Below are 12294 nucleotides of genomic sequence, written 5' to 3'. Positions count from 1 at the left end.
ATGTCCGACCATCCTTTTCACGAGTAGATATCAATCTTAATGTGACATTATCGACATCACTATTTGCCAATCTATCTCTAGCCATCCTAAAACTTTTAGCATGCACATTGTGTTTATCCAGCATTTCAGCTAAACTTGAAACAATTTGCGGTTGAATTCCATCATGCTGGCTGAAAAAGGTAATCTTAGAACTGATATGTAACTGGAACAATATTTGTCATGAATGTATGATTTTTATAATTATAGAAATGAAATAATTAGTACCTGATGGCATTAATTATATTTTTAACTTCATTATCTGTGTCAAAGATATATAATTGTGCAAATTTGGATTCTTTTCCAGACATTGGTAATAAACTATCTATGCGGTGACATGGTTGACCCTTAATTCTAATTGTAGGAGGTCCTCTTGAACGGTTAATTGATTTGTCTAGTTTAATACCAGCAGAAGTAAATGAAAACATCATGTTATATGTGCGTATATTTTGTTGATAATTTCTACCATCAGCTGAATTAGGATCAAAGAGAAGTCGGTGCAGATACTAGGGTAGATTTTGTAGTAATGGAAGTTCAACTTTGTTGTCTCTACAACATAAGCTGAATCTCGAGCTTCTACTATTTTTATGCTTTGATGTTCTTTCATTATACCACATTTTTGCATTACAGTGTTTACACTGAATTAGTTGGTCACCAAGATCAGAATAGCCTGAAATTGTTTAATGACATATGGAAAGATGATGGTAACAATTGATAAGATGGATAAAAAAATATGTCAACTGATATGGTTGTGAATGATTCAGAATTATAATTCTCACCTTCAGTGTTAATTAGAGGGTCGTTGGCAGAAGATTGGTAATGTTCATTTCTAGGCGAAAAATTTAAATCAGATGCTGCATGGATTATAATTACATATGGTTATTAAATTTCAGGAATGAAAAAATGTGGAATAAAGGAGTTTGTTTGCATGGTACCTTGTGTTGATTCAGAACTTAGATCCTCTGATGAATCAGTTTTGATTGCTTATAGATAGAGAAAAATCAAAGTTAAATGGAATCAATTAATTGAAAGCAATGTATTTTACATGCAAAATGGTTGGTATAGTTTCTTACTGTGATAATTCCTAGATTGTGAAGTAGAGTCCATAATTGGCTGTGGAGGGGCCTGAGCCTGAGGTTGTCATTTTTTATCTATGATACATTTTCTGTTTATTTTGGCAATCGCTGAATTAGACTTGTCCTTGAATTGGTCTTTTTCCATGGTGTTAATGGCAATTATTGACTTGATCGAGTTATAAATTAATGAGAAAATGGCGATTAAGATCAACTAAGAAATAGTCAAGTAAATGTGGAATGCATGCGAGACATTATGAAAATAAGAGAAATGGACAGCTGAAGGCCAACAACTATAGTTCAACATTGACAACTGGGAAAATCTGCATATAGGAATGATGACACTTGCATGTAGAAGCATCGGTTGGTGAGACTGATGGGAAAGCTAATATGAAACATGTAGTGGATTTTTTGCAATCACATCTATAGTATATACCATTCAGGTTGATGTATGTTTTTTTTTCTTCGGACGATGCAAAACAAAACATGGCACAAACAGCTTAAGGAAATGCCAAATGAAAACAACTTTTCGTATATTTGAGCAATTAAGAATGTGTTTATTGCTTAATTAGACTTGTTTCTATATTGAAAATTTCCACGTTCTTAATGGCAATTGTTGTTCTTTACCAAGATGGAAATTAATTTAAAAAAATGAAACAAATTTTGAAAATAATAGAAATGCCTAGCTGAGGGGCTAAGTGTATGGTTCAACATTGACAGCTACAAAAGTTGGAGATACAAGAATAATAATAGTTGTATGTAGAGCCATGGCTTGCTGACATTTGGAAAAAATCTATTATCAAAGATCTTCTGTGTGCAGAAGTAGGGAGAATGAATTTTGGTGAACTACAAAAAAAATTATGTTGCTTTATTTGACATTATGATAAAAAAAAGTGTATCATATTTATAGTGGTTTTATTGTATCATGTACCAGTGCTCGAATGAGTGATAAATGCTATTTGTGTTAGACCGAGAAGTGCATCATATTTGCTTTTACAGATGATCGAGAATACAATTTAAATTGGAAAATAGCAACACATGAAATTAAGTATGGGGGAAAAAATTTTTGGCTCCACAGTGCAAACACACAACACGTTCTAGTGCTAAGTTAACACATGTATAGACTTTTAAGCAAGAGATTATGGAGAACTGCAACCAAGAAGCTACCATATCATGGAAAAGATATTTTCTTTAAAGGAAAAAGGGTGTAATAATTGATTGTCCTGATTTAATTGGCTTAATTAATATCAGTTACGGTCATGCTGAAATAAACCACAGTCTGGTAATAATGATTTGGTAATCGGTTTGAGAACTGATTAAAAATAAAATTCAAATTGGACAATCTTAACATCAAAGATATCTAAATAGCCAAAAGTTGATTCATGCTTTCGCATTAGGAATCTATCAGACATGTCCACCCTAACAAAATGTTAAACAGGGACAGTACAGCAAAAGAACGTCAATGTTTCAACAATTGCATGGCTTGCAAATAATAGAATCCATACAACGCAAAAAAAATGCAAGTAGCTGCATTCATTCAATTTGATCATGTCTTGCTAATTTGTTAGATGAAAGCTGGGCCAGTGAAATCTGAAAGGCTTTTGGTTCATCATGACAGTCATCAGATGTAAACCGTTTTGTAGGTGTCAATGGAAGACCCAGAAGTGGATCATGATCTGCTATGCCAGACACAAATTTGTGGAAGCAATGTCTTCCAAGGTTATTTTGATGATGCCAAAGAATCAAGAGTTAAGAAAATTCCAAAGATTCAAGAATCAAGTTTCAAGAACCAAGTTTCAAGAATCAAGATTCAAGATCAAGATTCAAGACTCAAGATTCAAGAATCAAGAGAAGACTCAATCAAGATAAGTACTAAAAAGTTTTTCAAAACATTGAGTAGCACAAGAAGTTTTCACAAAATCATTACCAAAGAGTTTTTCTCTCTGGTAATCGATTACTAGAAGGTAGTAATCGATTACCAATGTTTTAAAATGTTAAGATTTCAAATTTCAAGAGTTACAACTTATGTTTAAATAGTTTTAAAGTATTTTAAACTTGTGTAATCGATTACACAATACTTGTAATCGATTACCAGAGCTTCTAAATGTTTTAATTTTCAAAATTCAAAATGAAGAGTCACATTTGTTGATGTGTAATCGATTACACCTTAATGGTAATCGATTACCAGTGACTGATTTCGAAAAATACATTTCCAAAAGTCACAATTTTTCAAGTGACTTGTTTCTGAAGATTCTTTCAAAAGTCAACTTTTTAAGTGACTAGTTTTAAAGAAATTGCCAAGAGTCACAAGCTTTGACTTGAGTCATCAAGAGATTATAAATATGTGACCATGGCATGAGTTTCAATAATCATCAATCATCTTTGAATCATCTATCTTTCAATCTTTACAACATCATCTCTAAACTTCTTTCAATTAATCTTTCAATATCTTTTTACAGAATTTTCTGATTCATTTCTCTTTATCTTTCTGAAAGTTTTTTATCAACACTTTCTTTTCCAAGAAAAGTTCTTTGTTCAAAAACTTGTGCTATTCATCTTTTTCATTCTCTTCTCCCTTTGCCAAAATAACGAAGGACTAACCGCCTAAATTCTTTTGTGTCTCTTTTCTCCCTTACAAAAGATTCAAAGGACTAACCGCCCGAGAATTCTTTTGATTCTTCCCTTCCCCTTAAGCAAAAGATTTCAAAGGACTAACAACCTGAGATATCTTTTGTTTCCCCTTTACAAAGATTCAAAGGACTAACCGCCTGAGAATTCTTTGTCCCAACACATTGGATGGTACATCCTTTGTGGTACAAGTAGAGGGTACATCTACTTGGGGATTTTTATACTAAGAACAAGAGAGGGTACATCTCTTGTGGATCAGTTCAAGTGGAGGGTACATCCACTTGGTTTTCAAAGAGAACAAGGGAGGGTACATCCCTTATGGATCTTTGGCTTGTAAAGTATTTTACAAGGTTGAAAAGAAATCTCAAGAACAGCAGGTTGCTTGGGGATTGGATGTAGGCATGATTTGTGGCCGTATAAATCTTGTGTTTGTCTTCTTCTTCCTTACACTCTTTAATTTCCGCTGTGTACTTCTAATTATCGCTTTTACTTTTGGTTAAGTTTCTATTTTTGTTATTTACTCTCTTAACTTAGTAGTAAAAGCCTGATTGAATCTAGTAACATTAAGAATGATAGATTTTTAATTAGTTAAGACACGTTCATAATTAATGCAACCCCCTTTCTTAATTATTCCAAGGTCACTTGATCCAATAAGATTGCTGCATAACACTTACACTGATCAATAAACTAAATTTGGAATTAGAGGCGGTGGAGTTTTTAAAAAAGATTCTGTCAGCACACATAAAATATGGAAAACTCTATCACAGTGTCAACTTACAGATTCGAGTTGGGAAGGATCATCAGAGTCAAGAATAGGAGCATGAACGTTGGAACATGCCTGTATAAGATATAAGTTCAGGATAGCAGATATGAGAATAATGGGTGCAACATGCTTTAAAAACATTACCTCAGCATCAGGCAGCATGTCCACCACAACATTGATCAAATCTAAGTCATTCGAGTATCTAAGAACAACAACATTGTTAAACTTGGGTTAAACTTTGATTTTAAATGCAAGGACATAACCCAACAACTTATCAAGGGCTTGAGGAGAAATATTCAAATCAATATCACCCTCCTTGACCAAAGAAAAAAAATTCGATAATTAATACCTGTAATCAAATTTGATAGTAAACTAATAAAACATCATTCAAATGTTAAAAAGCATTGTATGATAATATGGTTAGGTACTTCTATTTTCAGCCTGTTAACTTCATTAGCTGATTGTCCAATCAGCTCAGTGCATTCACGGTCCCACATAAAAAATTTTGTGCTTTGTTCTTTGTAGGTGACCATCACCTCGACTCTATACCTGCCAATGTACATAAGTGTAAAAAAGAATGATAAATGAAGATGACAACAATGAAACATGAGTGCAATAACCTCAGCACTGGTTGATCATTATGTTTGCCACATGCACATATGAATGCGGCTGTCTCAACATCATTTTTTCTGTAGCAGTAACTACAAGCTGAATAATACCATGAATGGTTATCCGTAACAATTCTATTAATGGTGCCGATAGTAACACAAACAATTTCTTGGCAAAAAAAGATAGGCGTCAAATCCAAACCAACTGGTACAATCATCGAATAAATAACAGGACTTTAATTACAGTTCATAGACTTTGATCACCAGGACTTTTCATTAGGTTTTCTATTAAACTGAATTAACAGTTTAGATAAGTAATAGTTTTGCCTCAGAAATGTTGTTAATGTCAGAGATTGTCTTTGCTTCAGCTTTTGAAAGAAATGCATCTTTTGACGACAATTAGCTTGAACCTGAAACCTGGGAACTCCCCTGGTCACCAGCTGTGAAAACTGACTGGACCTGAATGCCTAAATCAGAAAGGCTATAGACATAGAATAAACCAAAACTGTTAGAAGAAATAATGCACACATGTAATTAAGAAAGTTTATAAATTCAGGACCAAGGTCATGACCAACAAACCTCACCCTGAATTCTTGAATTTAAAAAACAGCTTCATTGATCAATAATTTGGAGGCCCTCAACGAATTACTGACTAAGGGTGCATAAGATCCTGTATTTGTTTGTGACAAAAAAAACACATAAGATGTTATTTAATGAGCACAAGAATTCACTAATTTGACATCATGTTGTACCTTGGCCTTCTTTGATTCGTGCATGCGTCAATATAATAATGATAGGGAGATCGTTTTCAGACTGATTCAAGTAGTCTATAAACTGCAAGCAATAACTATCCCACAGAGTGCAAGACAGGATTTAGCCACTATGACAAATAAAACAAACAATAATAAGAGTAAGAGCATATAATAATTTTAAAAGACATAATTTGTCAAAAGGTCAATTGTACAATATGACCTCAAATCCTTGAGTTTGAAAACAACCCTTGTATTCTTTGATCCCACATGACGATAGACCACCTCATCCATGACACCAATAATGTATGAAGAAATTATAAAATAAAAAATGTCATCAAAAGAACTATAAATTTTGTGGACAAACTAATTGAACAAATTGTAATTGAACTTACCAACCAACAGTTTAAGTTCGAAGAGCCCAACAATGATATTGGTGAAATCAGCAAATTTATATTTCTTAAAGGGAAGATCCTCCAAATTGGATTTCCTGAGAACAGTAACTCTAGTAAAAACTAATTTATACTGGTGATCACAGATTCTAAATTGGTCGTCATTCTTCATGACTTTAAAATTATGCATTACATAAGTACAATTTTCGATCAAATCAGCCTTCCAAGATTTTAACTGATCTTGTTTACAGACAACATGGATTGTATCTCCCTGTAACAGACAAAGTATATAAGTAACTAGTTGAATGCTTAATAATGAACCAAAAAAAAAAAGACAAAGAAAACCATACATGAGAAACAGAGAAAACCATACATGAGAATCAATTATGACCATTTCTGCTTGTTCAAATCTGTTTGGAGTCCCAACAAACCAAAGATCAGTAATTCTTACAGCAACTTTAAGTGGCTCTTTTGATCCATTAATAGACTTGATGTTATCAGGAGCACGTGCCATAATTCTGCCACAATAACATGACCGATAAACTTTGAACGAAAATGCACGTGGGAGAATCAAAGAAGGTGCAGCAAGGCAGCAAAGAAATGTGGTAACAATGAGAAACAAAGCAAAAACAAACATGCATAAGAATCAGTCAAGTTGCGGACACAAGTGCATAATAAACATGCAACTCTCAGCATGAGATGAAAAAAATATATCAGAAAAAAGTACAAAAGATAAAATGTAGAACCAAAGATACATAATAGGCAAAACACATTGGAACATAATTTTTAGCCTCATTCAAGTACTCTAAGAACTGCTACCAATAATTATCCTACAGTGTGCAAGACAATATATAATAGACATGCATAGGAATCAGCCAACCTGGAGGCACAATTGTATAATAGACATGCAAGTATTAGCATGACATGAAAAAATATATAGAAACAAACAATGGTCAATGTATCACTTTATAATCAAAACATAGCCACAATTTGTCGCAAACAAAGCTGAGCACAAACTGACTCAAACACAATGATAGAAAAAATCCAGCCATGCATTGACAAAAAGCAAAAAATCTCAAAAAAACACCCACGAAAAAATGGGAAAAAAACCTTAAGGTAAAGAAGCTCAACCAAATGTCAACGGGCTAAAAAATTTAGACAGAAAAGAGGAAATTTAATTTCCAAAAATTTACAACCAAAAGAAAGACCAAAGCATTACCTTCACTCCCCGCAACCAAAGAAAACAGCGCAGCAAATCAAGCTACAAAAAACAAGCGATTTATTTTATAAAAATGTATAACCAAAAGCAAGACCAAAGATGAATGCAAGCATGCAGCAAAAGAAAGGGAAAAATAAAAGAGAAGAACCTGAAAACATCAATGCTAGCTTAACTCCCCGCAACCAAAGAGAATACCGCGGCAAACCAAATTGCAAAAGAAACCAAAATGCACTCAAAACTTAGACAGAAAGCTGGGGATTTATTATCCAGAAACTTACAACCAAAAGAAAGACGAAACATAAACTCAACCATGCAGCAAAAGAAACCGAACAACAAAGGAGAAGAACCTGGAAAAATCAATGCTTCGTTCACAAACCTAAAAATTGAAGAAAAAACAAAACAACAAGGCAACGTGAGATATAGTGGAACAAATGGACGTAGAAAGAAGACCAAACCAACACAGCGAAAGTGTCACATGGCAGAAAACAAAAGCAATACAGCAAGCCAAGTGGCAGAAAACTAAACCCAAAGCTGGAAATAATTAATTGAAGCTATAAACATATAGCGTCATATATTAATCGACAGAGAAAGAAAAGGAAAGCATTGTTTGGCGAAAGGAAGATTGACAACAGCAAAACCAATGAGGAGCTTAAAAATTCAAACAAAAAGAAAAGCAATAAGGGGCAACCAAAGAGAGTAACAACAACAATTAAGAACGAAGAAACAAAACAAACTTGTGATATTATTATTACAATAATGATCAATAACATTATTAGTATTATAATTATCATTACAATTATTATTATTATTATTATTATTATTATTATTATTATTATTATAAAAATCAGTTAAATTATTTTGTGTACTGAGCAGAACATTGAAAAACTGAAGATATAATTATTGAAACTTTCAAAATGATGATGCTATTTATAGTGTTTATATCATACAATAATTTGAGATTTTAAATGAAACAGGTATATATAATATTTGTGTTATTATTAGTATTATTATTACTGTTATTATTAGTATTATTATTACTGTTATTATTATTATAATCATTTTTAATTTTTTTATGATTATTATTATAATTCTAATTAGCATTATTAGTTAATTATTATTATTATTATTATTATTATTATTATTATTATTATTATTATTATTATTATTATTATTATAGAGGCTCTAGGCAAAGTTTTTTTTTTTAAAATTTCTCAACAAAAAGAAGTGTTTTTTTTTCATGTTAATTTTTTCTCAGTTTGACTTATAGTTTAACTTTCGTTTGGGATTTATCTTCTTAAAAAAAGTGTTTTTTTTCATGTTTATTTTTTCTCACTTTGGGTTATGGTTTAACTTTAGTTTGGGGTTTATCTTCTATATATTTGATAATTTCAAACATTTGAATTTGAATATGAATGCTTTGCAGGAATAATATAATCATTAGCAAGGTTGGAAAAGAAGGCATGTGGACTAAGCAAGAGAACTGGAAGTGTGATGCGGAAATGCTAATAATTCACCAAATGTACCATGTGTTAATATATAAGATGAATATTTTCCACATATGCTTTATTGTTATTAATAAATAAGATGAATAAGATCAATGAGAGTCATATTTGTTTTGTCTTGGTAAGATTTTAATTTTGTTAGCTGTGATTCATGTTTGCAATCTAACTAATAGTGATATTTGGGATTGTCAGATTGAGCTTGGCAACATAATGTGAAATTTAAGAAGATCAATATTAATACCGTATTTTTCCAACCATGTAGTTTGTATAATAAGATTAAGTTTTGAAGCTTAAAAATTATGTGTCATCTATTTTTTGTCCATGCATGCTTTTATTGTCAATAATAAATAACATGAATAAGATCAACAAGAGTCATATTTTTTTTCATCTTGGTAAGATTTTAATTTTGTTAGCTGTGATCCATCTTTGCAGCCTAACTAATAGTGGTATTTCCAATTGTCAGATTGAGGTTGGCCACCTAATGTGATATTTAAGAAGATAAATATTTATACTGAACTTTCCCAACTATATGTAGTTTGTATAATAGCATTAAGTATTCAAGCTTTTAAAACATAATATATTTAATATATAAATATCGTCTAGAACAACTACATGGATAAAACTAAGAAGATTAATATTTTAAATTTAGATAGCATTCAACATCAAAATTAACCAAACATGTTTTCTAAACTGACAAAGCAGAAATTAAAATTCAGTCACTATCACTGTCACCCCAATTTCTTTGTTTCCTAATAACTACTTCCCAAATATCGTCAAAAGGCATGTAGTAGAATGAAAGCTCGTCTCCATGAACAAAATCACCTTAAGCGAGAAACCGGTACCATGGTCGAGCAACACACTTGTCATGAAAGCCAGGGCCAACTGGAAGGACAGGCCATTGCAATGGAGGGCCGAACCTTCTTAAAATCGTCATATGAAAACCGCAAGAAGGAAGATGTATTGCTACAAGAGGTGGAAGCACCTGAACAAAAAATTTGATTGAGTTCATTTTTTTGGGGTAAAAATTTGATTATAATGTAAAAGTAGTAAATATAGATTACCAATGGTTTAGGATCACCAAGCAGGGACTGTGTGAGTTCAAGAGTCCAGACATGCATTCTAGCTGCTAGTAGGGGTCTGCCGCATGCTTGTTGTTCCAGCGGAGGAGTGAAATGGAGGTTAAAAAGCCATCTGTGTTCACACGCCATAAAGTTGATGGTTACTGACTCATAGATGCCTAAGTGTTTGAGGCCATCAGCAAAGAACAATCTTCGTTGATCCTATCTGAGTCGTATCTAGTATGAGGCTCCGTCATAGTCAAAGCGGGCAAAGTCCGGGTAGTGCGGTGGCCACTGTTCATGATAGAGTACTGGTATTTTTATATAGTCCTGCCCAAAAAATGTGGTAATGGTAAGTGTTATGCATCAGGTCAAAAGAATCAGCAGAAAAAACAATATGAGTAAAAGAGAAGTCGAATATCACCTTGTCGTTGTGGAATGCGGCAATAAATTGTAACGTGTAGTGTTGGCTCATAATGCGATTCCTCATCGGCAATAACACAGAGATGATAATTACAGTCACAACAACCATTTGGTGTGGAGAGAAGGACTTAGGCGAAAAACAAAAGCTAAGAAAATCAAAGTTGTTTACGTGGTTTACCCTGCCTGACGGTGCAGGTGATGTTATGCTCATCTTTGGGATGGTCAGAAGTTTATGGTTCTTGAGGGAAAACACTAATACATGAAAATCCACGAATGTTGTGGAGCGCCTGCGTCCTTCGGTATATATAGGGTTTTCTATGGCCTTCTCTTTTATTATATACGTTGGATTGAATATAATTGAATTTAATTGAATCACAACGGCAACATCTTACCAACCTGACCATTTGGTCAACCCTGCGTAGAAATGGAAGACCATAGCAGTTGGCAAACTCAACTGGAACTGAAAGCACGTTAAACTAAGAGAGAAAAAAAACAAATCGACGAAACAAAATAAGGAAAACAGAATTCTGCAGGTGGAGCAACCAACAGGAAACAAAGGTAACACAACAGTAAAATTGCCAAAATAAAACTTCATTTAGGCATTTGACCAAACACATACAATATACATGGCAGAAAACAAAAGCAAGCCAACAATGTACATGACCACATGTTACCTATCTTCCAATTTTCTTGATCCTATTCAAATGCCAACATAAACAACCACAAAAGTTCACAAATAAGATCATAAGGGAACAAAAACAACATTTCGTTATTGATGCTAACTTGGTTTTATCATGACCAAACAAAATAACCATAAATGCATACATATTAAATATAATTGAACCACGGCGGCAACATCTTACCAACCTAACCATTGACTCAATCCTGCCAAAAAAATGGAAGACCATAGCAGGTGGCCAACTCAACTGGAACTAAAAACTCAAAAAATTAAGAAAAAAGAAAGCAAACCAAGGAAACCATAAATGCATAGATATCCAAGTTAAATAAAATTGAACCACGGCGGCAACATCTTACCAACCTAACCATTGGATCAAGTGATCAACCCTGCGTAAAAATGGAAGACCATAGCAGCTACAAAGCTCAGCTGGAACTGAAAACAGGAAAAATCAAGGAAAAAAAACAAGCAGAGGAAGCAAAATAAGGAAAACAAAATTCTGCAGGTGGAGCAACCAACAGAAAACAAAGGCAACACAACAATAAAATGACCAAAATAAAACTTTATTTAGGCATTTGACCAAACACATAACTTAGAACCCATTTCACCAACAATCTACATGGCAGAAAACAAAAGCGAGCCAGCAAGCTAGTTGCAACATCATTTTCAGCCTCATTCAAGTACTCTAAGAACTGCAACCAATAATCATCCTACAAAGTGCAAGACAGTATATAATAGACATGCATAAGAAAAAGCATACATCTATAGGAATCAGCCAACCTGCAGGCACAACTATATAATAGATATGCAAGTGTCAGCATTACGCCAAAAAAATATAGGAACAAAAAATCGTCAATGTATCAATTTATAATCAAAACACACCCACAATTTTTAGGAAACAAATTGCAGCAGAAACTGACTGAAAGACAATGATACAAAAAATCCAACCATGCATTCAGAAAAAAAGAAAAAATCTCAGGAAAACACCAACAAAAAAAAAAAAAAAAATATTTAAGCTAAAGAACCCCTTTCAAATGTCAACTGCATCAAAAGTTAGACAGAAAACAGGGGATTTATTTCCCAAAATTGTACAACCAAAAGGAAGACCAAACCAAAGTTGATGCCTATGTGAAAAGGTATTACCTTCACTCGCCACAACCAAAGAGA

At 33.1% G+C, this 12294-nt stretch overlaps 1 protein-coding gene across 1 annotated transcript; it reads right to left on the bottom strand.

Annotated features, from left to right (window-relative positions):
• Window positions 1-9696: 9696 nt before the first annotated feature.
• LOC114402493 lies at window positions 9697-10352 on the bottom strand. Its single transcript, XM_028365129.1, has 2 exons — window positions 10032-10352; window positions 9697-9952 (listed from the first exon to the last, which is right to left on the bottom strand). The coding sequence occupies exons 1-2, from the start codon at window positions 10176-10178 to the stop codon at window positions 9794-9796; spliced, it is 306 nt and encodes a 101-aa protein (XP_028220930.1). The 5' UTR covers window positions 10179-10352; the 3' UTR covers window positions 9697-9793.
• Between the last annotated feature and the right edge of the window lie 1942 nt (window positions 10353-12294).

The sequence above is a fragment of the Glycine soja genome, chromosome 1, assembly GCF_004193775.1.
Source record: "Glycine soja cultivar W05 chromosome 1, ASM419377v2, whole genome shotgun sequence".
NCBI classification, from domain to species: Eukaryota; Viridiplantae; Streptophyta; class Magnoliopsida; order Fabales; family Fabaceae; genus Glycine; species Glycine soja.
The sequence above is the reverse complement of the archived record's forward strand: the minus strand, read 5'-3'. Positions and strand labels throughout refer to the sequence as shown.